At 43.2% G+C, this 26736-nt stretch overlaps 1 protein-coding gene across 1 annotated transcript in view; it reads right to left on the bottom strand.

The window, feature by feature from the left end:
* CPNE5 (copine 5) overlaps positions 1 to 26736 on the bottom strand; it is a 995886-nt gene that overhangs the window by 116220 nt on the left and 852930 nt on the right. Inside the window, exons 11-13 of the mRNA XM_069238884.1 lie at positions 15003 to 15044; positions 5374 to 5449; positions 917 to 970 (exon numbers count right to left, since the gene is read on the bottom strand). Coding sequence (XP_069094985.1) covers positions 917 to 970; positions 5374 to 5449; positions 15003 to 15044 — 172 coding nt within the window. The remainder of the gene's footprint in view (positions 1 to 916; positions 971 to 5373; positions 5450 to 15002; positions 15045 to 26736) is intronic.

Below are 26736 nucleotides of genomic sequence, written 5' to 3'. Positions count from 1 at the left end.
GCCTGGGAGCACACCACAACAGTACAACGGCATAGAGCGCGGAGCACACATCACTAACATGGAGCCATTGGGCTTGGAATACCAAGGACTAATGCTAACTCATAGGGCTAGCAGTATGCATTACAGTGACTGATCTATAGGGCAACAGGCACACAGAACCACCATAGAACGGTGGGGCTAGGGGCACACAGCACTACCACTGATTATTCAGTTAGTGGTACCAGTGCTACCACAGAGCCAGAGCCAGAACAAAGCACTAATATGGAATACTAGGAATAAGAGCACACAGCCCTATCAAAGAACCATAGCATGAGCAGAACACAGCACTATTACAGAGCCACAGGGTCCTGAGAACACAGCACTGCTATAGCGCCTTAGTGTAAGCAGCCCACAGAGCTACCATCAACCCATAGGATTACTAGCACATAAAGGCATGAAGAGGCAGCCTACTAACCTACAGCAGAGCTGAACGGCGAGCAATGCTGATGTCTACTCCTTAGTTTTAAGACTGGCAGCATAGAGCACTAAGCAAAGGACTGAAAGAGCATACTAGTGCCAGCAACACAGTATAGCCACGAGGAGCAGAGGTGATGGGTGGCTACACTAAGCGCTACCACCCAGTGCTGGTCAGGAGAGCACAGCACTAAAATCTCGTCGTGCAGCATTATTATTGAGTCATAGGATACATGGCACACGGCTGTAGCACCTACCCAAGGAGGCAAGAGCGCCTTTGTTCAGACATTAAGTAGGCGGTACACAGCATTACCACGGAGGCTGCACATGGCATTGTCAGAGAGCTGAGGCACACCTTCCAAGGCAGCATTACCCTGACCGATCCCACACTCAGGAGGAAAAACCATTTCTGCAAGGTGGGTAAATACGAGGCAGTGAAGTCACTAAAAGAAAAAGGACTTACTGTTCCTGAATTTACGTACTTCTTTTTCTTCATTTTCTTTTTGGGATTTATTACCTGGAAAAAAAGAGTTAGGATTATATTTTACATTGAGATTCACGAAAAAGCTAAGCTCCTAAATATCAGCTGAGAAACAGAAGCACAATGTGAAAGAAACATTTAATAACATGACACGGAATCATACAGAAGAGTTACAATTTTATGACAGGAACTACTGAATCTAGTCTAAACACATTCGAACGGATTCTTCCTCAATGAAGAAAAGAAAAAAAGAAAAAGTAAGGTGATAAGATTTTGCATACCAAAAACGTATAAAACTCAAATAATGACACGCTATCGGGAATGAAATGCAACTTGTACACAGTGTCACCTGTGTTAAGTAAAAGCTTTCAGATAGAGACTGCTAGTACTGCACTGCGGAATTGGAATCTTGCCCTCCCCTGTGTTCAGCCGAGCCTCGCTGAAAATCGGGTCAAGTGCTAAATTTAAGGAAATGTCCCATGACAGATGGGGAAAACTCAGGATTGTCCCAACCACTCCGGGAAGCCTGGCCACCCTACACAGAGTGCACTCACTTTCTTCTGGGTATGGGTTGACCACAGTCGCAGTTTTGGAAGATGCTGAACTTCTGTGCCAGCCAATACCTTCATTTCAAGGCTGCAACAACAGCGCCCTGTTCTTCTAGCGCCCTGGACACCATTTAGCGGCCTCCAGGGGTCACAAATTGCGACCCCTGGTTTGCCCCTTGCATCATCTAGCACTGCTTTTGCGACACCTCACCTCAAAGGTTGCAAAATCAGTGTCAAGAAGACAGCATTCAAAATGCTGAGGGCCTCCAGTGCTTTGCACCAAGTGCATGAATGTGTAATGGAATGTGGGCATATGTGTGACTGGGTAAAAGCATCTACGTGTTAGTATGTGAATTATTTTGGAAAGGTGTGTAATTTAGTGCGTGAGTGTGCCGCCTGGTGTCTGGGTGTGTGCTTGCGTTTAGCAGTGTGTAACTGTCTTGCATGAGTGGCGTGACTCCGTCTTTGAGTTTCTCTGGGTACGCTGCCACGTACTGGTATTGCTTCCTCGAAACAAAATTCATTAATCCACTCATTCCTAGCACCAGCCCCTCCGAATGTAAACTTGCGGAAACGTAAATAGCCTTTACCTGAAGCCAGTCACTGAAAAGCCTAACATCCCAGAGCTGCAATTACCAAGGGACACTCATCAGTCACTGACTTTTTGTGTGTGACTGTGAGATAGACGCTCAATCACTGACAGAACTGTTGAATCGGTGACTGAGTTTATGGGTATGTAGGCGTGAATGAGAGTCTATAATTGTGTGCGTGGGACGGTGAATGATGGGTTGTTTGTTACACCCTCGTGGTCAACTGGAGTTCCCTGCTTTTTACTATTCAAACTGCGAAGGGTCTAAAACAACACAACAAGAGGACACCTTCATTCAAGGAGACTCATTCCTCTGGTTCCTCGTGCACTGCACTGGCTGTGCATTACCAGAGGCTCTGCCAGTGAGCCACTGTGCATCACCAGCATCTCCAGCCAAAGGGAAAGTTCAGCGGTACCTGCAACCTAGACTCCACAGATAGGGTCAGACATGACCCTAGCACCTCATGAAGAGGGCTCTCAGTGCAGGTGGCAAAGCTTTGGAGCTCCTTGACAGGTATTGTAGGAAGTACACACTATCATCTGACTTTAAGAAAGGAAACAAAGACTTGGGTTTTCCTTAAATACTGATTAAGAACCCAGCTAGCTTCTTTGCTCCACGCAGTTTAATAACCTGGAAGTCATAACAGCTTTGCACCTGCATTTGTCTTGAAAAGCGCTTGAGCCAGTTCCAGAAAAGCCTCAGAAGCTACCATAATTAGGCCCCGCCAGGGCCGACAGTAATCAGCGCAGGCCCCTGAACAGTGGTACATTTCTCTGGGTGGGTTTAACAGTAACACTTGTTTCTGGCTGGCTGTCACCAGAGCACAATAGCACAGACTGGGCTCACAGAGGCAATAATAGCACGGCATTCTTGCAGGCCCCAACGTGCAGCACCAACGCTTCAAGACTGGACACACTAAGGCACTTCGAGTACCAGTTGACTGAGCTGCAGCTCGCATCAGGGACGGCCAATTAAGCACTTCTTCCCAGCAGATCTGTCTCCGACTTTCTCTCTAGGTTCCTCCATGATTATTCGGAAGAAAAGCTCTGCCTGTGGCAATGGGCACAGTGATTGGATCGATAGCTCGCGTGTCACACACATACATAAAAATCTCACAAGGGACTCGAAGAATAACCCATAACAAGGGACTATGGTAAGCTAACTACACTCTACCTCTCACTATTTTCCCACCGTCAAGCGTTAAGTGCAATGGCTCAAAAAAGGATAAAGAGAAGCTTCCTGTCACTCATGCATGACACCAAAACTCTTCACGCATAGACCACACTGCAAATACAACATCCTTCTGGCCAAGGCCTCTTTCACAGCCATGGATGATACGAAGCCCTCAACGTGATTCATCACCTAAAGAGGGGAGCAAAGTGTCAAAAAAATACAATAACAAAAACGATTTTACCCTGATGTCTCATTGCACCAGAGCCTCCACAAGGTCAGATCTTTGCTGAAGTAAGTACTTAATAGAACTTCCCACTAACCGAACAGCATAATACCAGCCATTATATTGAACCTAACTCTGACTCTACTCTAGGCACTAGATTTATTTAAATGCAATTATGTAAAATAACTACCTTGAGCCTAACACCAATGCATACCATAACCCTATATTTATTATTTAAGTTAAATAATATAGCATGAATAATGTTAAACCATGTCACATTAAAATATATTTAGTTATGTTAAATGAGGAATCTTAACCAAACTCTAACACCTAAATATAAATATAGTAATTGAAATATATAACATTAAATATGATACTAACATTTACCTAGCCCTAAAGGCAATAAGCAAACCCTACATTAATATTAGAGTAAAACAATGAAAAGAAAACGTAATTAAATTAAATAAGTAACATAACCCTTAAGTAAACCGCAACCCTGCATAAAATATATAAAATTAAAAGTAACAAATTACCCTTAACTGTCATGCAAGACCTAACCCTAACTCTAATTTCTGTTGAATTATATTAAAGAATATAACCCTATGACATAATCTAACCCTAATCCTAACCTGAAAATCACAATAATACACTTTGATTTCATGAAATTAAAAGAAATAGGAAACCTTAATCACAACAGTTTGAAGATGGATTGGGCATCCCGGCATCCTGTGCTCTAGTAAAGGCCCCACTGAGAAGCAAGACAGATCAGGCAACCTTATAAAATGTGGCAACCCAGGACTCTAGGGAGGCTGAAGAAACCTATAACAGCCATTCCTTCCGTCAGCATGATCATAAGGAGTTTTGAAATAAAATATATTAGGCACTCCTTCATGCAGTGCCCACGCTAGAGCTCTAATGGGATATACCGGGCACAACTTTATTGTGCACACCCCAGAACCACAAAAAGGATGTCAGATATAGATTGACAACCATACAAATAGCCCCTTCAGTAGTACCTGAAGGATGATTGAACAGAGAAAGGGCAACTCTAATAAATGTGCCACACCTAACTCTTTGTTGGCTGAAGATAGATTGGGCATAAATTAATAACATTCTCTTTTAGATAGGAGCCTAAGTAGGTTAGAGAAAGTTTAGGTACCTCTGTATGGAGTACCATTACCAGTGCCAAATGGTGACTGATACTAGAGTGGGCTCTCATACATTACATGCCATGACCAGAACTTCACCAATTATCAGATACAATGGGCTTACTTTCCTATTATGCCATACATGAATGCTGAAACTAAAACCAACATCTTATCAGTTTTTTTTATTTTCTGAGGTTCAAAGGATACTGGGAATAGAATGGGCTCACCTTGGTCATGACCAGAACCTCATGCAGGCTCAACGCTGCCCTCTGAAGCCCATCGTATAAACTGAAGAATAAATTAACACAACACCGCCATATGAGATTAACAGGACAGCAGACTCTACATAGTCAGAGGACGCCTTCATGATGACTCTCCCCTGAATACTCAATTGAAGTGAGAGAATGAGTGGGCATCTGTACAGCTAATGCCCCCAAAAGGACATCAGAGAAGATGAAGATAGAGTGGGAAGCCCTGTGGCCTCTGCCATCTTCTACATCTAATGAAAAATGAACACTCTTAAATGTGATGCCCACTCCCACCTATGCAGGCACCTCATGTAGATTGCAAACTCTTTTCCGCTGTTTCTATTGTCCCAACCAAACATCCATGCAAGCTGTTGGGAGAGCGGCAGTGCTTTTGTGTGGCACTCCCAACATCCAGCCATTGAAGATGTCAATAGAGTGTGTACAACATGCCATACCATTGTGCCATATTTAGAAGAACTCTCATTTGATGCACAGACGTCTACACTCACCTCATACACGTTAAATTGACTCTGCCCGCGAGCCAATTCCCGGTAACTTGTAGTGAACTCTCCAATAAAGTCGTGGCTGCAAAAAAAAAACCACATAACTCATGAGACGTGCCAGCTATTAGTGTTACTTTCTGATGATCCTCTGTCAATCATTTCCCATTATTGTCTTGCTCAGTTGTTTTTCTTTTTCTCACTCCCCATCTGGTCAGTCCTTATGTTTTCCTCTCTTGCTGTGACACTTTCTAGTCTTTGCTTGCATGTTGGCTTTTCTAATTAAATTTACATGTGTTACAGTTACCTTTCATTGTCAACCTTGCTCTATTTTATTTGTCTTCTCTGAATGTTTTAACTTCTTTCATTGCCATTGTCTGTTTGCCCATTTCTCCTCATTTGATTTCAATCTTTGCCTGTTTTCTTTTTGGACTTGTTATTGTCACTCTTTCTTTTATTTTAGCTTCTATCTGCGTTATTTTTCTCTGTTACTCTCACTCTTTCCTTGTATATTTTTCTGTTTCTTTTAATATTAAACTTTTATTAAATTTAAGATTTAAAGATGAGGGGTACCAGAATGCTCTACAATAACGCTAACACCAATAAGAAAGAAATGAAAACATTGTACAGTAGAATAAAGCCCAACACCAGACTTTAATAAATATAGAAAAAAACTATTTTGAAAACATAAACAACAAAAAAAATTAAGCAATTTTATTTAAAAAAAGTACATGGACAACCTTACTTTAAAAAGATACCTTTCATGCTTGAGGGAATAACATAAAGGTGTGGACCCCTAAACTATAGCGTAGGACATTTCAAAGATGAGCGGCTGCAGAGTAGAATTTAAGCCACAGAAACGTCTGAATTTTCTGAATTTTAATAAATCTAGACCCACTAGATATCTTCAGTTTGTCAAAATGTGTTTACACTAACCCACGTTAAGCATCCTTAAAGTAATGCAGCAGTGTTTATAGGGAGTGCAAGAGTATTCAATGTAATTTTAAAAAGAGTGGGAGAGGCTTGATCAAATTTGCATGTCCTGGAAAAGAGGAAGCCTGCAGAATGCAAAGTACTTCAAATTCAGATGCATGCTCCTCAACAACTGTTCCCTCAACAAACACACTACAGAGATCTGGGACCTGCTGCAAGACAAAACCCTGGATTTACTTCTCTTCACAGAAACCTGGCTGCATCTCACATAGGCATCTGACATCGCTGACATAATTCCCTTTGGGTACAAGATAAACAGGCAAGTCAGACTTTGCAAGCCTGGAGCCAGAATCGTCATCATCCACAAGCATGTCATCAGCTGCACCACCTCCATAGACATGTCATCCTCCAACATGGAACACCTGTCATTCAGGCTCCATGTAACAGCCTACTTCACCCTAAGTGACACTGTCATCTACAGACCACTGAGACTGCACATCAACTTCATCAACACCATCACAGACTTTGCTTCACCACTCGCCCTTGACACTAGCCATTACATCCTACTTAGAGATCTGCACTTTCCCCTGGAAGACTAGGCTGACCAAACTCAAGAGCACTTAGCGAAGATCTTGAAAGTCTGGGCCTCACCCAGTGAGTAATGGGACATCCCCGGAACCCTCCTAGATCCTATTTTCACCACGTTAGATAACATACAAGTCAACTAGCCCACACCAGTCTCCTGGGCATTCTGCGCCCTTGTCAAGTTCAGCATCCCCATCCTTGTCCTGGGCACATCCACCTCTGCCAGACTAGCCCACCAAAACTGTAAAAGCTTCACTGACACCACTCTCAATACCCACTGACTTGAACACAATAACAGCCTCCCTATAGTCATCAAGAATTTCAACAATTGGATCACTTTCTGTGGTGACTCCCAGTTCCCCCTCAAAGACAGTAATACAACAAGCTCTTGATCCAGGGCAGATAGTACACAAAGGAATTCAGAATTATGAAATTTTGCTGCAAAGAACTGGAACACAAATGGAGAATGAGCCAGGACAATGCAGACAGAAGACAGAGACATTAGAACCAAAAGATCAGGATACCCAAATGCACTGCTCTGGCAAACTACCAACAGAAGCATAGATATCTTTGCCATCATGAAGGATTTCACCTGCCACCTCCAATTTGATCATCCCCTCGCAGGATCTATGCAACAACCTTTCCCAATTCTTAAGCAACAAATTCATCACCGTTCACATCATCTTCATCCCACAACCAGACCCGACAGACCTTGCCAAACACCTCCTGATCTTATCTAAAGAACCAATGTTAACAACATGGCCCTTCTTCAATCCAAGAAAAAACACTGCCACCATGAAAACCATCCACTCAAGGGTCTTATCAGACCCCCAACCCTACAACACCAACCCCAAGGGTCTGCAGCCTTTCAGTGCCATGCTCACACCCATTCTGAATGTGTTCACCTCTTTCATGACCTTCCCAGGTACTTGGAAACAAACAGTCCTCCTACTGCTAAAGAAACCTTCCGTTAATGCTTCAACTATAGTCAACTACAGACTAATCTTCCTGCTATCATTCCCAGGCAAGGAATTCGAGAAAATCATCACTAGACCCCTTCACCTGAAATCAGGCCTTGCAGCCATAGTAAAATGTGAGTGTAGGAGTATATTTATTTATAACAGAGTCCACAATAGTGTCTCTGTAGTCTTGATTGGGTCACAGGTTCATTATAAATGCATTTTTCCATTTTGCTAGTAACTTTTGCGTCATATTTAACCAAAATTTCATCTAATCTAGTGCCTATGTATACATTTTGGGATGCTCATTTCCGTGCAGATTTGTATAAGTGGGGTAAATTTACAAGAGGATGAACAAATGTTCCAGGAATTTTGGCGCATTGCTATCACAAAAACCACTGGAGCGAATTACACTAAAATCACGTAAAACTAGAATTTTACACAAAAGAAGTTATGTATGTGATTGTGTGTAAATCCATTCATGTGTGTGTTTTTGAAACATCTGCATCATGGAAAGATGTCTGACAGGCTTAGAAGGGTTAATCAGAGAAGTACCTTTGTTTATCTTCTCTGTTCATTTGCGGATCTACTGCAGATTCGGATAAAATAAAGGAGTCCTTCTGGAAATGAAGCATTTCCCCCGCAGATCAACACGGGACTTGCAGCCATAAGCATCTCTCCTTTAACCTTTTCTTTGTGTTTTTTCCCTTCTGTCTTTTCTCTCGTGACAAGAGAGTGTTGAGTTTTGTCTCTTTGTCAATTCCATTCAATTCTGCTTGAAGTCAAACATGTATTTGCAAAGACAAAGCACAAGCTTTAAACAAGTATATTATGATTAGAGAATATTTACTTCCAACAATGAACTCTAATGATTCATTCAATTGTCGGAGCATTTCGAAGGGTTTCATAATAGAGAATTAATGGGCAAAATGTTTGAAATGTGGGTTCCTGCATAATTTTGTTTTAAAGCTGTATTTACAGATATGCAATAACAGCCTGGTTTCATCTTATTTCTCCAGAATAGTTACCACCAGTATTTGCTGAAGTTACGAAAATCAAAATAAGTTGAACAAATGTTCCCCAAACAATTGACATCGTTTTTTGCTCACATCTCGACGTCATCCATTATTACCACATTTGGCAACTATCATAAGGGCCTGCCTTTTAATACCTCTCGCAACCTCTCTTTTTGCCTTAATTCTTCTATTTCTATTTTCACTCAATTTCTTCCAAGTAAACTAATGAGCAGAAAGGCTTTAAACTAATGAGCAAGGAAGGTCATGCCTAGCATCTAGGTGCTACCCGGAATATTTAGGCAGACTAGCAAAAAACGTGCCGAAAGAAATTCACATATGACAAAGTTCTTGCTTTAAAGGTGAAATCCTCCACCCTTATTATGCACACAGATGGTAAATGTGTTTTGTTTACAGACTCAGAAAAATGCCCAATCGACGTGCCATGTCTAAGGATGACCAGATGTGTACCGTATCAGGAGGTATGTGCTTGGCTCCTATTGGGAGTAGTCATTTTTGGTTTTGGTATAGAAGCACTTCAAGCTTCTACCATGGGCTTAGTGACTGGTTGTAATTAGGGCATTGTTAGACCTTTCATCCTTGGCGGGGTTTCCCCCTGACTTTTTGTTTTCAGGCCTCCTGCTTTTGCTCACTTCTTTTTTTCTGGCCTTAGGACTCTTCACACTTTACCACTGTTAACCCGTGCTAAAGTGCTTGTGCTCTTTCCCTAAAACATGGTAACATTGGCACATACCCAATTGGCATATTTAATTTACTAAAAAGTCCCTAGTAAACTGCACTACACATACCAAAGGCCGAAATTAAATGGTACTAATGGGCCTGTAGCACTGATTGTGTCACCCATTTAATAGCCCCCTTAAACATGTCTCAGGCCTGCCATTGCAGAGCCTATGTGAGCAGTTTTGAACTGCCATTTCGCCCTGGCAAAATAAACCTTTTACCAGTCCTAAAACTTATTTTTCAATACAAATAAGTCATCCCTAGGGTAGGTCCTGTATAGCCCAGAGGGCAGGGTGAAATGTATTTAAAAAGTAGGACATATATGTGTGTTTCACATGTCCTGGTAGTGAAAAACTCTTGAATTCGTTTTTCACCATTGCAAGGCCTATCTCTCTTATAAGTTACATTGGAATTGCCCTATTACACATTATTAGCATTATTTTGAAATGGGAAGAGATAACCCCTTCAAGTTTGGTATCTCTGGAATCTCAAGTTAAATCCTAACTTATAGTGAATTCAGATTTTATGCCACTTTTAGGAAGTTGGCATTTTTTTGCCTTAGCCATTTGGTGCCTGCAGCCTGTCTCTGGTCACATGGCTGGGTGTAGTTGCAGTTGAACTTAGTGTATTCTTCCTAGACACACACACAAAATAAAAGCTTAGGAGTGACTTGACAGGCCATCCTGGGCAGGGTGGGCGGGAGGAGCTGGACTCAGCCTCACTTACACCTGAATAGGCTATGCCCTGTCTTCACACAAATGGTATATCCCTTGTAGTTACAAAAACGCATGGTGATGGATGGAATGCTTTAATAAATCTTAGCCACTAGCAATTGCTCGGGCCACATCCCAATTCATTGTTTTTTTCCACACCACCTCAGTTTTGATCCAGCCATAAGCAAATCAGTCTCCACCCTACTCCTCATTGGAATAATCCACCCGAACTGCTAGGGAAGGTCCTCCCTGAACCGGAACTCCAACAGCCCAGGACCAGTTTCACCCTAGTTAGAAACAATGGATTGGGATGGCACCCGAGTGCTTGCCAGTGGCTGAGAGTAACTCAAGCATTCCATCCATCAGCTTGTTCGTTTTGCATACCCCCAGCAGTTAGTCTGGAGCCAGGGCAGAACATCTGTGCTCTTCAAAGACATGTCTTTGAAGTCTCCCCCACATCAACGGCACCCGTAGGTATAAGAACTAAACCTCCATCACCACCACTTCAGTACACTTCTGGACCTGTGGATATTCTGCTAGGAAGAAGGACAGCAGCTGTGAGGGACTGCCACTCTTCTGGACTCTTGCTTTGCTGTGTTGCCCTGTTGCCTGCTGCCCTGTTGCCTGGAAGTGAGAATAGCTGGACCTGCATCTCTCTAACACAGAACTCAGAGCAACTCCAAGGGGTAATTGACTGGACTCCTGATCAGATGTCTCAGGGACATAAAAAAACTTACAGTTACCCTGCTTCTGCACCTGGACTCTGCCAACTGTGAGTCTACTCTGCCAAGTGGTGCCAACCCAGTCCTGGACCATTGGAAGTCAGCCTTACGTGTTTCCCAGCAGAACCGATGCATCTTTTCTGCTGAGCAGCACATACCTGAGCAGAACCGAAGCATTTCCTCGGCTGGGCTGCACATCCTCAAGCAGAACCGCAGTGCCACCCCACTTGCGTGGACTGGATCCAGCGCAGAAGACTTGCTTTGTTCCTGCATTTCCGATTCAGCGCATCACCTTCAGAACTGCTGCTGCGTGACACTTTCCTGTAGCAGGTCCCCGCATCACTTGTCAATGGCAGCCTTAACAATGATGACAAAGCTCTGCATCACAACTTCACCACTTATCAGAACTGATGCATTACATCAGCTGTGCAACGCATCCTTGACACTGGTCTTTGCATCAGAAGCCCCATTGACTGGATCCTTGAGGTCGGCACAACAGGAACTCACACCACAGCCTTGCTGCACCTTGGAACCAATGCATTGCATTGGTTGTGTCCCATCCATGCAATGCTCCACAATCAGAAGTTGAGGTGCCTTTTCAGTGGGCCTAACTGTGTCACTACAGCCGGCCCATGCTCCATCACTGAATCTTTGACTTTGTCTCAATCCGGTGCAACCAGATATCCTTAGTTGATGCTTTTTTGCTTCTCAGCACTATCCTACAGAAAGTTGGAATTTTGGTCTTGGTTTATTTATTAAGTTAAGTTCTATTTTTCTAACCTAGTGCGGGATCCTTTTTGTGTGGTGTTTTCACTGTTTTATTGTTTGAAGTGTTGCACAAGTACTTTACACATTGACTTCAAGTTGAGCCTGACTGCTCTGTACCAAGCTACCAGAGGGTGAGCACCCATTAATTTGGGGTTTGCTTGTACCTTACCCTGACAAGAATTGTGGTTGCTGCTTGACTAGGGCTCAGACCTTCAGCCAATCAACAACCCAATTTCTCACAGGCATTACAATCTATTTCTGGTCCTCCTACAGGCACCAGTGCAGCATCCTGGAGATCACAGATTAGTGAATGCATTATCCAACTGGTGAAAGCATCCTGGTGAGGCAGGATTCTGGAGGATGTAGAGCTTTGCCTTTATTAAAGCCCTATTGGCAAATACAATTGGTTGGCATAATTTAAGTGTGACGGCACACAATCACTAGTAGGAGCTGATGTGCCTACACAACACTTGGGAGATGTCTCAACTTCCTGGGACTTAAAGATATTGCTAAATCTTCTGTAATATGTAAGTGCTTGCCTATCACACAGATCAGTCGGTTAAGGAATCCCCTAATTTAGGCCTAGGCTAGAAACACTAAAGTACTGTTGACGAATACCTAACTGGATGAAATTAGGTACCTTTGAAAACCAACACCTTCTACTGCTTTAATGCAGCTTCTTGGAGGGTTGGGTGAGAGGGAAAGGTTTCTTTCTGAAACGAATCCCTGTTCATGAGCCCTCATTGTGTAAGCAGGACTTTAGAAGATGTTTAGAAGAGGGACCAAGGCAGCTAAGGCAAGTAGTATAAAGCTAATAAAAGCTATAAAAGATTCTACTTAAAAAAACATCCAGCGAGGGTGCAAATATTTATTTCCAATTAAATTAGCAACTGAGGCAATCTCGCTGGAATTCCGGAGGCTATCTGGGTTTAGTGGACGGTGATGCCCAGGACAGCCACAGTGACAGCTTTGAAATGTTGGAAGAAAAGCGCAGAAGTGCCACACAGCTGTCACGTTGAACACTGGTAAGACAAAAAGAGAATCTCCCACTACTAGCACATCATCTTGAATCTCCAAGTTGGGGGTTCACCATACCGTTCATAAAACGTGTAACATGTGTTGCATACCTGCGGTCTATTACCCCTAGTCTGGGCAATTACATAATAATCCAAAAGTGAACAAAACATTCTCAGAACTTCCAGAAGGGCACAGCATGTGCTTTAATTAAAGTATTTCAAAAAGTATATCTCTTCCATTTGCGTTCATTTTTTTGTTTATCAGTAGTGTAAATAATGAAAAATGCATAGAATCCTTGGCAGGGACAGTGAGTGGTGCAGATAATCAATCAATCTATCTATCTATCTATCTATCTATCTATCTATCTATCTATCTATCTATCTATCTATCTATCTATCGATCGCCCTTGCTCTCTTATCAGCTGATTTGTCATTGCTTATCATCGTTTATCATCGTTCATGAATTATTTCCATACTTCAGTATCTGTCACAGTAGCTGGTAGAAAGATTTTGGCGTGTGAGGGCCATTTATGTGCTCCCATTATCTCAATGTACACTGTAACGTGGTGCTCTTTCACATCTATTTTTTTTTTATGTACCTTTTTAAAATGGTGCCTGGACGATTTGAAACAGTAAATTAAAAATGGCAAACTGATTACCATTGCATTAACATTCCAAGATGGCTTCCACATATATTGTGCTGTATTGCCAGTCATTTCTCCCTTGAGTTAGCATTCAAACATTGCAGATGGTTATTTTAGAGTGGTAAATTTAAGAACTGTATTTATGCCTGTGAATAGCAACACAATAGCAGCGAGCTGCCCAGCAGCAGTTTGCCTCTGCCAGGCATAGGAAAGGGTAGTCGGGAGCAACAGACAGGAACGTAACAGGCCCAGGAGTGATGTGCCCTAGCACAACAAAATGTAGCAGGGGCTATGGAGTGGCTAGGGGCAATGTAAGAGCAGTTGTTGAGAGTGGGTGGTAAACAGCTTATGGGAAAGAGAGAGAGAAGGAGGGAAGTGATGTACTCATGTTTTGTGCTGAACGGTTGAAAAGTTCCCTCAAGTCAGCATTTGAAAGAGGCAACTCCTCCAATCAGAACTAAAGTAAGGAATCTATGCTCAAAGGCAAGACAAAGACAAGGATTTATAGACAGGCCACTGAATAAGTAGCAGGGAACTGAGAAAGCCATCCGTTCAAGAGCAACGGGTTGACCCAAAGTCCCCTCTCAATGGATCTTCAACAACAGGCAGTTACAGCTGTCTGCTGGAGGGACCTAAAAGCGCAGTGGCAAACAAGAGGACAACGTGTGATATAGACTGTGGGAGACGAAACAGGAACTCCTTCATCTGGGATCAGGGAACAGATGTTTAGAGTGGCACTGTGGATGTACCATCCTGCCAGTTTGCCGAGGAAGTTGGGTAAGTGGTTGGTCACTGAGGATAGCATCAGATTGCGTTATGTAAATCAGGTATGGTCTGTGATTTATAGACTTTTAATCAATGTCTCTGAGATGTAGAGAAAATGAGTATGTCTGGATGTTTTCCATAAATATGAGAAGCAGATACAAGATGCAACACGACAGGGATGATGTGTTGGTATTTTTAAGAATAGGCAAGAATTGTCTCACATAGGTGTACTTTGGGTATGGAGTGGCTTTGGGTCACATTCCAGTCATCTGTCATTCATCCCCACTGAACTCATACTGGGCAGAAGAGTTTGGACACTGATGTTTTGCATAGCCTGCTAAGCTTCTTTTGTAGGAACACAGTGCTGCAATGGTTAAAAAGAAGAGAGTCTGAACCAAGGTATACATTGATTTCTTTGCTGCTCACACTCTGCTCTTCAGTGCATTTAAGGATAAACGGCTCTCCTGGTGAATGCGCGTTGATGTGATGTTCTGTGCTTGAACATGAATCGGTGAGGCTTCGGTCTAATTGACTGTCTCAAAAACTACTTTAAATTGAAAGTTTGCCCCACTCTATAGAAATTCGAATTTCAGGCTTGGTTCCTTACCTTACTGTTATTGTCAACATGGGCTGTACTAAAGACACCAAATCTCCATTCCCATCATGTTCCATTGTTCATAATGTGCAAGACGGTGATAATCAATAAAACACTGTAATCTTAACCTGGGGGAGGAAGGACTGAAGAAGATGAGATTTCATTAAACAGATTGTCTGCTTACCTTCCATCACGATCCCAGTCGTATACCTCCACCTTGATTGTCCTGAGGAAGAAACAGACACATGGTGAGAAACAAAACCCTAAATGAAGAACATTCCTGAATGGCGTTGACATCACCGGTTGATAATGAAGTCTGAAATATGCTCTGCATGGCATACATGATTCGTAATCTGACTGCAAGCAATGGCTACTCCCAGGTCTAACAGGTGAGCAGGCACCCGAGAGATTAAGCATTCTGGGAAACGGCTGGGTCCAAGTGCATTACAACTTTTATCACTATTTTGAAACATCAAAATCTCTTCAACCAGACTTCCTACTCCCTCAGACATACTGCTTACAAGTAAGACCTTGTAGGAAACAGAAGTATACCAGAACATAAACTTACACCAAGAAAATACCTGCCATGAAAAAACATAGCCCTGAAAAAGACTTCTATTACAAAAGCCTGAAAAGAAACAAGTGTAGAGAAAAGAAGAGCAAAAATAACCACAAACGCAAATTAAGTGTCTACAAAAGAACAGCATATTAGTTCTTAGATTAAAAAAAAACACATAGCACAGAAAGTCAGACCCCAAAACAGGGAATAAAACTAGCCACAGGAAAACAAATAGACAAATATCCCGATAGAATCCAGTAGGGAATTATGGATCAAAAGGCAAGCACCCAAGAATTCATTAAAGACGGTCCTCTACCAGGCTGCCCTTCTGAAAATAATAGTTACCTAAAAAGGAAAGATGAAAAAAAGAAAAGACGATGCTAAATTTGCATAACCAGCACCCAGAATGCTTTGCAAAATTACTGCAACTACTCTTATCAACTTCCTCCTGGAAAGACTGCAAATAACTAAGTTACAACCTAAAACTAACATGAATGAAAATCTAATCTGTGCACTAATTATAAAGCACAAATCTAGTTGGAAGCATTGAACAGTCTAACATTTCTAAGATATGCTCATATGTAATGGAATAAAAAAAGAGCTCACTGTTTACTAAGGTATGCAGAGTGCTTTATAATGTGCTTATCGATGCTGCCGCGGAAGTCTATTTTGAAAAAGAAGTGCACTCTGATTGCGGTGAAGCAAACCAATAAGCTGTGTGGCAAAGAGAATGGAGCAGCACTTCTTTTTGTCTGGATAGACATGTTCACAGCATTGATAAAGATGCCCTACAGCTGGCAACAAAAGGATTTCAACTTTCTGGAGGTGAATTTACAAGGTATGTGCTCTGTGATCTCGGTTCATTGTACTTCTTAATAAACTCAAAATATTCATTAGTAATTAAATAGATTGCACATAAGAAACTGAAGGCTTAAGGCTCTGATAAACAGTGTTTCCTGCTGTGTCCCCAGTCAAATTTCTGTCTGAGTCATTCGGGCAGCACGGCCCACGTTTAAAAAGCATAATCTCAGAATGCTAAGCAAGCTGAGACGCGATTGTCACAGTGCCTTTTTGAAATTGTACAATGCCCGTGATGGGGAGTGGGTCATCATTAGATCTTAACAGGATGGTCAGCTCCAATATTCAAGAATACTAAAAACATCAAAGGCAGTCCAATCCTCCCTAAACTCAGGCTTTTTTGACAGATCGACTTGAAGTGTTCATGTAAACTGTGTTGAAGCCAAAATCTCCCTGAAAACATATTGATGGAGATATTCATGGGTGCATCCTATGCTACCATGGAACATGACAAATACTTGTTCTTAAACTTGCTTTTACATGAATTCAATAAGTCACCGCGCTTGCTACGTTACAGACTGCTTTGCATTCTGGGAAATTATTTCTAAGATGCATGCCGTCTTACATAGTCAGCAATGTTTAGACAAAGGAAGGAAAATAGGATTTTAGAGGTTTTAATTTTAAAGAAGATTAAAAGAAGAACAATGAACACATGATAAACTATTGTGTAATGTTTTATATTATATTTAACTCGGGAAAACTGCAATTATTTTGTCGCCAACTGTAGCATTTAAATTCCTGCAAAATAACATTTGAAATGTTTGTGCCATGATGAAGAACCAGCCACGCAGCCACCAGGGCACTCCCCAAAACCTCTTTTTTACAGCAAAAAGAGGTGCTGTCAGGCAGGCAGCAATATACCTAATAAACAGAGTTAAAAAAAGAGTGAAGAGAGATGTACTTCTTTAAAAAAAAAAAAAAAAGCACATAATTTAGCCAAGCTCTGAATGATATGTATGTCGTGGATCCATCTCGGAGCCTCTTTTGCAAAGAAGAGGTGCTCTTGCTCTCAGATTGAGGAGACCCAGGAACGCTGCCTCTGTTATGGTGTCTCCGAAAGTGCTCATGGGGCACCTCTTGTGAACAAGGGTCCCTAAGGAGCCAAACTGCATAAGGAAAATACACTTCATTGCAAAAGTTTAAAGCATGAGCAACAGTGTTTTGCAGTATTTAAAGTAATTAATCATTGACGTGTCTAGAGCCTTCATTTGTAATTTTATCAATTTCCAATTAGAATTGTCCTCGTTGTATTTCCCTAGCAGTTTTTAAGTGCTGTGTGCACTTGTCTTGTGTTATACTCTGTGGTGCTGGGATATGTAAACATATTTCTACCCGTTGAGCTACCCGCTTTAATTTAAAAAGAGACTCCGCCTTTAAAGCCAGCAAAATAGCCGACGTCTCCTTTGCCCCCTTATTCCTTCTTGGTGGAATAAGGGCCTCACTATTGTGGGGAGAACGCCTGCTATTTCTCTGCTTCCACACTTACACCGCTGAGGACCTTACGGCACCGCTGCTACTGCCGCTCTCTTCGTCATCAGAATACTGTGGCTCTCCCGACCTATCACATTCAGAGCAAGAACACAATATCAACCGAAAGAAAGACTGTACATGGGTGAACTTAGAAATAGAATTGTATAAATGGTCGAAGCGCCATCCTGTGGGATGTGGTAAAACTTTTCCTCGGATATTATTGGCACCAACGCACTGTAGACCTTGCCATTTTGACACTATGTACTTTGGGATCCAAGAGGCACTCCAGCCTAGGTCACCATCAGCCCTTCGCCAATAAGACCCTCATTACGAGGCTGGCAGTCATAAAACCACCAGCCTCGCCGTGGTGGTCTTACTGCCACGGACCCAGCGGTAAGGACCACCACATCACAAGCTGTGGGGCTTGGCAGACGCCAAGCCTCCACAACCCCTCCTGACCCGCCGCTGCGATCACACCAATGTGGCCGGCGGTGTTCACCTCCAACCTGGTAGCAGGCCTCAGCCTGCCAGCCGTATTACAAAGACGTATTACAAAGCCGTATTACAAAGCCAGCCGTATTACAAAACCCTGGCGGTCATGCACCTGGTGACAGGAAATCCTATTCCTGTCACCAGCACACACATGCACACGTCCCCACACATGCACACACACCACACACCCGTCCACACACTCACAAACACCCCATCCCTTCATGCACGTATGCATTCACAAACACACCCCTCAGCATACCTATACATCCACACAGACAACCCCAGTCACTCGCATTCATCCACACAGACACCCCCACTCACTCACAATTATCCACACAGACACCCCTTACAGTGCACATACACACACACAAACATTCACATTCAATCACACACACACAGACACCCTCCCCCCTTTCGGACAACCACTTACCTTCTCCGTCGAGGAGGTCATCCAGGAGGGAATAGGTCCTGGTGGTCTTGCGTCTCCAGCACCACCACACCAGCAGAATTCTGCCACGCCGTATTACGGATTGTAATACAGCAGGTAGAGTACTGCTGCCCTGGTGGTGCTGGCGATGCACCCGCCTCTTCGGAGTCAGACTTCCGCCAGTCCTCCGAAGACTCCTAATATGGCAGGCAACAGACCGCCAGCACTGGTGGTCTGTTGCCTGCAGCGGCTTCGGCGGTCTTGAAAAAGGATCGCAAAAAGTTGTAATGAGGCCCAAAGTGTCTATGACAATACCCTTCACAAGCAGGATGTTGGCATAGATTATATTGGATACATTAGAGATGAGGGCAGAACACTTATTAGTCCTTGACAATACGACACTCTGGTTTGGGTGAGGAGGAGGTTATGGGTGTACCATGCTGGTCTGAACTTCATAATAAAAGACAGGTTATTACAAGGCGTTAGGCACTGATCTCTGGGGTAGGATAGGTGAGCTGCAGCTGGGATGCTTCAGGGGAAAATCCAACAGTGGTGATTGGCTACTTAGTTGTAAAGTGTCCATCTCTTTTGTTATGATCTGGGGCTGAACTGGAGGGCCCATGTTTCCTGGTAGACATGACCTGTGGTGGGAAATGAATGTTGGCGGAGAACCATATTTATTTCAATAGAAAAGTCTGGCGAATTTAGGTTAAGTGTAGGTATGAAGACATTGAAGTAGTTGTGTGTGCTCATGCTGTACTTTTTGCGCTTGCTCTCATCTCTAGACAGAAAGCCATCTTGCCCTGAACCAGAAGGACCCCAAACCCATATACTCCTGTTTGTATCCTACCACGTTCCACAAAATTAGTTAATTAAAGCCTCTGGAGGATACCTGCCTCATTCACACCGGAAACTGTTTTCAGAACAGAATATGACAAAGGTGTGCTGAGGTGGGATTTCTGTAGGCTCCAGAGAGTCTCCATTGATAGAGGAAATGCATTAGTATGGGAAATATTCTAGTCCGTCGGTCCGATCTCAAAGCTGCCATTTAGGTTATAAGGAGTTCTTAAATGAGACTTTCCCACCTCCCATTCCTACCTGCCTGTCAGATGCACCAGCCTGTCTGCACATTTCTTGATTTCTCCTCAGGTCACACGAGCACCAATTCCTCAAACACTGGGGGTCAAGAGACTGACATCTGGAGCTCATTCATCGAAAATTACATCACAGTCTTGACCCCTTATCCCATCCTAGCCCCTCAACAGCCACTTATTTGCCTCCTGAGAGGCCAAGGAGATGAAACTACGGGAAGCAGAAATGCCTTTTTAGGTAGGGTGATCAGACGTCCCGGATTTCCCCAGACGGTCACGGTTTTTTGAGAAGTGTCCCAAAACTTTTCTGAAAAGTACAGAAATGTCCCGGTTTTTGAAGAGGGTACGGGATATTTTCATAAATGTCCCAGTTTTGTGATCCATTTTGTGTGCGCATGCTCACTTGTCACCACTGCAAAAGTTGCGGCATGAGGTCACTTGTGTGAGCGTTGTAGCGGGAAGGGAAACCCTTTCAAGAGAGACATTTTCTCTCTGGATTTCTCTACTCCTTCTACAATATAGGAGCAACGTAGATGGGCCAGCCGTCCAGAAAGAGCTCCTCACCATTGGCCAGCATGACCCTGCTCTGCTCACAGGAGTCAGAGGTCACAGCCTGCAGGAAGATCGATTCAGCCACCTGCATGACTCTGCTCTGACCTTTCATGGCGCTCAATGTCCAGCATCTGCCAAAGTCTAAGGGGGTCTGGCTGGAGTACAACCATCCTGCGTGATCCTTCCCCAGCCCTAACAACACCAGAAAGCCGGGACCCATCCTCTGCATCGGAGCTGCTCCATCCAGGAATTGGATCCTGTGGCAAGTAGTCCCACTTTTATGTCGGTGGTTGCGGCAAACTGTAGTCCTACTTCTTTGTCTATGACGTGTCCCGGTTTTTTGCTTTAAGAATCTGGTCACCCTATTTTTAGGCCCCTCTTTACCTCCTGTTATTGTCATATCCCTGAAACAATAGCTGGCAACGAAGAGCCAAGGGTACCAAAGGGTAAGTCATGGGGTACTATCTGCCCTCACTGACGTCCATGTCATGCCGTTTTCTGAGCAGAAACTTTGGGACCGAGATAGAGTAGAAGAGGGGGCGTATGACAACCATTGGAAACTGAATAGCTTGAACTGCCACACTACCGCTCCTGTCACTGCTTGCCATCACGAGAGAAGAGAGATGACACCAGAACAATCTCTGGCTTCACAAGGATGTCACCGCAGACTCCTGTACAGGCTGCTGGGAAGGGGTGTGAGATGAGAGCCTCACAACACTTGGATTTATAACAAGACAGATGTTGATAGCGGCTGGTCCAATTATTCAGTAGTGATCAACTTATGCAACCAAACCCAAAAGCGGGTCTTATCGCTGTGCTGATTGATCCAGGCCGAGGCAGCAGAGGATCTCAAAAAACAAGAGCCACAAAAGAATAAAACATCAAAAGCATCACAATAAAAAAACAGACGCTAAATAAGAAATCTGAAAAGGGTTCTCCCATATATATGAAAGAAAGAAATAAAAAAGGGGGAACAAACCATATGCAAATCATGGATCACTTCATTTGGACAATTTGTTTTTGCAGATGGAGAGGCAATGCCCTAAAATGCTTGACTGGTCCGCAGATCTAACCTAAGTTATTAGTAACATAAATATAGAAAATAGATATACACTGTAATCATCAACACAATACAGATTCCCCCACCCCACCAACTGCTAGCTCTCATTGCAGGATCTCACCATAGAATGAAATTGGAAGGTGTGAAGATGTAAATGTTCCTTGGAGAATGCCCCACTTTTACAGTGCAAGAGTTTTTTTTCTTTTCTTTTGTTTTTTATAACAGTTCTTTATTGAGTTTTGAAACAAGCTGCAGATTACACAGTGCAAACATATATCACAGTTTGCTGCTATGTAGGTAACACCGTCAATGACAGTCAACATTAACCAGGGACACCAGAAACAAGCGGACAAAAGGACAAGCGAACAATGGGCATGTCAACAGGTACAATGGACCGTCCCGCCCCATTCCTCCTCCTGCAATATGGTCAAAGCGAGTCTAGATGGGCCTATCAGGTGGCTATGGGTGTCATCACTCAATAAGGACCTAGTGAGGGCCTAGTGGCCCTCCATTCAGCAGAATTTGCCTCTTAGGGGTTCCCAGAAGGTAACAGCAGTTCCCTCTAATTGCTTGTCCCTGGGTAGAGGTATGGGACATCTTGCAACCCACCACCTCTGGTAACGGGTATGTATCATCTCTCCATGTGGAGATGGTGATTGGGAGACAGAGGGAGCCAGGTGGGAGCACTGTGAGCATTCAGGAGGGAGGGACAGAAAGGGGGGGTCTCACGGGGAGAGGGTATGTAATGGGCAGTGTAGAGTCCCTCATCTATCCCGGATTAATTATCCAGAGAGCATTCCAGTGTCAGGTGCCTACTCTGTACCCATCCTTGAGTTGGTAAAGGGTTCCCAGATTGCCCTAAAGATGGCCATTTGACCATTTCCCCGATCAATGGCCTGTTCATATTTTGCAACCCTAGCAAGTTCATACAGCTATTCTAGAAGAGTGGGGGAGTTCAGTGCCCTCCAGCGGTGAAATATTCACAGCTTTGCTGTAGCCAGCGCAGTCGTCAACCATCACTGAGAGTGTTTATTAGATACCAAGTCGGCCTCCATGTCATGAAGAATAGCAAACTAGATTAAGGGTGTAAACTGAAGATCCAATGCCATCCCCAGTACAGACCATACTGCAGACCAATACGAAGTTAATGCATTAGGTCACAGTGTCCAATACCACAGCAGGCACCTGAAGTGGAGGGACCTTCTCGATGGAGTTTCAGGTGTGTCCAGTACCAGTTATAGACAGACTTAAAATAGGTAAACTTTAGCTAGGCCTCACGGAGAATCGTATCATGAGTGCTCAGAAGGTCAACCCAAGCCTCCGGAGTATACTCCCAGTGAGAGAGGAGTTATTAATACACTCTAGAAAGAGCTCTTGTGGGGGTAGAGAAATGGCCTCATCTATCTCCTCCAACTAGATATCGCCCTCTAATAATTTACGTCCCTCTTCTGACAGGGAGGGAGTCTGTTTTCTTTGGCGTGGTCAATGGAATTTGACATCTCATACAGGGAGTCGTGGAAGGATATAAACGATTCTGTGACCTCTTCTGGATGCATCCAAAGGCTGCCATGTGCATCACATACATACAGTAGATGCAACTGGGCTTCCCATTGTTGTAGCTGTAAAGCTAGCATCCTGGCCGACATTTCTTCCCTATCATAATGACACCATTTTAATTTTTGCAAGGTTCTTTCGGCACTTTTGGTCTAGTGCATAAGGAAAGCAAACTTTTCCTTCTCAAGTTGGCATCGCAAATCAGGGGAGGAGCAGCATTGAAATACACAGTCAAATCCCTGATTGTATCATCCAGGCACTTTCTCTCTGCATGGGTGTTCTGCTTTTTGAGGGCTGTCTGTCTCATCAGGCGGCCACACAATGTCTCTTTGCATACCGCCCATTTGGGAACATTTGCCTAATAAACACAAATATGAGCATGCAGTACACACTTGTCAATCAGAGTATCATAGTTGGAGAACGATATTCTTGAACATCTACCTGTCAGCCTGTTATGGCCAAGGTGAATAGACAATAAGACCGAGCAGTGGTCAGATATCTCCCCTGGCCGTGCATGTTGGACCAGAACAGTTGGACCTGAACAGTTGGTGGAACAATGGTCCCTGTGTAAGAAAAAGTCTAGTCTAGAGGAAGCACCATGTACCTGAGAGTAGAAAATTTTATCTTCACCTTTGGATGGGCTATGCGTCATGTGTCCACCAGGCCATAGTTCTTCATATAGTCCCTCAAAACTCCCCTGTCTGGGGCATTGAACTGCAACTGTCCACAGGACCAGTGCGGTGCACTCTGGGATCTAGCACTATGTTATCTCCATGACTACCTTCGTGCTCACAACCTCGGTGAGGAGACTACATAAATGGGCGAAGTAGGGGGATCTATAGCAGTTGCGACCATGTATGGCACCGAGGATCAGGGTCTGGCCCAGTGCTTTTTGTATCTTTGTGAAGACATATCTGCCATCTCCATCAGTCCGCGAGAGTAGCAGTTTGTGAGGAAGTGAGTTACTAATGAGTTTGGCAAATCCACATTTCTCCATTGTGTTACTAGGATGAGCCAGCGTGGGGCAGCGTGGCTTCAAATGGAGCAATGCTGCAACTTTGAAAAGCTGCCCACCCAACCTCTCTTGTTGGGAAGACACACAGGACCAGTGAACACGTGGGATTGTTCAGAAGGGAGAGAGGATAGGAAGATTTTGGGACACCTTAAGCTGAAACGGTCCGGGGGAGAACAATGTATTGGAACACGCAACTCCTACGCAGGTGGTATTTCCCACTGCAGATTTCTCCACACATGTGGCAGAGAAAGCCACAATAGTAAATACATATACAAGTTACAAGAATTATTTTGTGAATTTCTGGCAAGAATAAATTGGGTATTTTCAAGCATAAACCTACATTTACTGGAAAAAATACCATTGTAATTCCCAAGGTTCTGAAATGAATATTCTCCTTCATTCCAGTTTCTATGCATTATGTTATTCATTCTCCTTTTTATTCAACCCAGTCTCCAGACCTGAGGGACCCATCTTACCTCACAAGGGACTCAATGGTTCCATGTGAAAACACAGACTTGAAAAACATTTTCAGTAGAAAGAAACTTCAAAATAGAGACTGGCAAAATCTCAACAATACACATATACCTTCTAAGTAAAATTGTGACCTGAATTAATTTCTAAATCCACAAAAACTCACGTTCCACATGTGTTGCAATAGTGAAAAGTGCTATTTTAACCCTATTGCAGCATATATGGGAGTAGCAGGAGAATGGCTGGTGGATAGTGCTTGATAATCGGATTAAGAGCAGGTAAAAAATTTAGGAAGATACTTATGGGGGGCTATTTATTTAATGTTGAGATTTTAGCAGTCTATGTTTTGTCATCCATTTCTTTTTATCCCACAACCTCACGTTCTACTGAATTTGACTTGTATGTTTGTGATAACAACGCTCCATTGATGGTGCTGTTTGAGAAAATCCAGTGGTCATGATTAGGTAGACGTGAGTCATCCAATAAATTGAACAGTGACAGCTCAACTAGGGATTTGATTTGGCTTTAGCTGATCCATGAAAATGTTTGGCAGGTAAAATCATGCAACAAAAATCATGCAACAAAAACCTTCAATATTCAAAAAGTGTATTTCTTTAGCATGTAGAAGTGTTTCACCTTAGTATATTAGATTCTATCTCTGCATTGATAAGTATTTATTAAAAGTGATAGTTTTAAAACGTGAGCTTAGAAACATTCCTACATCCCTCAATGCCCTGATGATGATGGGAAAAGGAGGCTCGGTGAAATAAAGTATTTTCTTAGCGTCACAGGACTCCCCTTATTGGAACGAGATTGCTGGATTTGGGGCAGCAGCACCACCATTTGTGCATGACTGAGTCAATACCACACCGTTTTAGCAGCTGTTAGCCCAGCCCTTTCTGCTAGCGAGCAGCACCTCACCCAAACCTGAAAGAAAAGGTAATTTTTGGCAGCCTCAGGCATGACACTGTGGCTTCTCAGGGGAAGTCCTGGGCAACAAGTCTCACACCTATCTCTCGTTAGCAAAATGTCTCATACACGCACATAGGCCAAGGATAAAGCTGCAGGATGGTTTTCAATACATTTATTGAAAATACTGCAATCTACAATAAAATATATGAACTGCAATCATTAGGGTAATGAGACATAACAGAATTAGAAAGGGGGTGACCAGCAAGAAGAAAATAAACAGTCCTAACATATTGGAATAACATACATGCATGAATTCTACCTAACCCCTAACTCCTAAGAGAGAGCATAGCAGTGATAGCCCAATGTGTCCATACTTAGTCTATAGGAGAAGCACCCACCCCCAATACCTGGAACAAAGGTGTCTACCTGCCATCTCATGCAGCGTAGACGGAATCCTAGCTGGAATTACCTCCGTGATGTCCCTTGGTCTGTACAGTGTTTTTATAAGAAACATATTTCTATTCCGTGAAACAGCCTGACGTGGACATGTTCCTAAGTTGTCAAACTGTTTACATACTCTTGTGGTGAAATTGAAAGCTGAATTATCATGTACTGTTCTTGTCAGCCTTGAACAGAGGTACATGGTGAAATGTCCTGCACAGAATTATAATAAGCAATGCTTTCACAGAATCACAGAGTTACAGCTGATTAGAAAATAAAAACATTCCCCGCTGAAAGCAGGCTAACTAAAAATGAATGGAACTGAATAAATTAAATCAGAGCATATATAGGTGAAAGGGCACAAGCTGTAGGCCTAAACTAAGCTAAAATATGTGTGCCTAAGCAGAGTGTAAAATGAACCTAGACACTAGAACATCCAATTTGGTCTAGAGAGAAGCTGAGAATAATTATCCCAATGATTTGGTTTCACATTGTTATGTATATTTTTCCATCACTCCTTTTTTATATCAAAGGCTAATGCCTTGTGTTTAATTCTTAGCACATGAGATTAGAGCAAGAGTTGCAGGCAGGAGCCACATGAACACTCAGGTCATTTAGTGCTTGAGGGCCCTAGAGGACCATGAGCTGAGCCAGAGCCAGGCATCTGGTTCACGTTTTCAATGGCTGACCCACCTCTATTGTTAAGTGCACCCAGTGATTAATATGTCCGAATTTTTGCTCAGAAGGTCTGACTGGCACTATCGTATGGCATGATGCTGAACATCTAGGATGCATAGTCTTGGTTCCAATGCATGCCACTTTTATCCACCACTAGACACTCCTTGTCCCTTTATCTCACTCTTCCAGGTTCTTTTTCATTCCTTGTTTCTCCCTTTCTTACTGCTTTTTCTGCCTTTCTCTTCCTCCTTCTTAAACCCCAGTGTGTTTTCCCTGTCTTGCTCTGGATCAAAATCTGTTAAGGAAACCAATGTGCTGGTCCCCAAATAAAATAGTGC

Source organism: Pleurodeles waltl, chromosome 6, assembly GCF_031143425.1.
Source record: "Pleurodeles waltl isolate 20211129_DDA chromosome 6, aPleWal1.hap1.20221129, whole genome shotgun sequence".
In the NCBI taxonomy this organism is placed as follows: domain Eukaryota; kingdom Metazoa; phylum Chordata; class Amphibia; order Caudata; family Salamandridae; genus Pleurodeles; species Pleurodeles waltl.
This window is presented reverse-complemented; position numbering and strand designations above follow the sequence as displayed.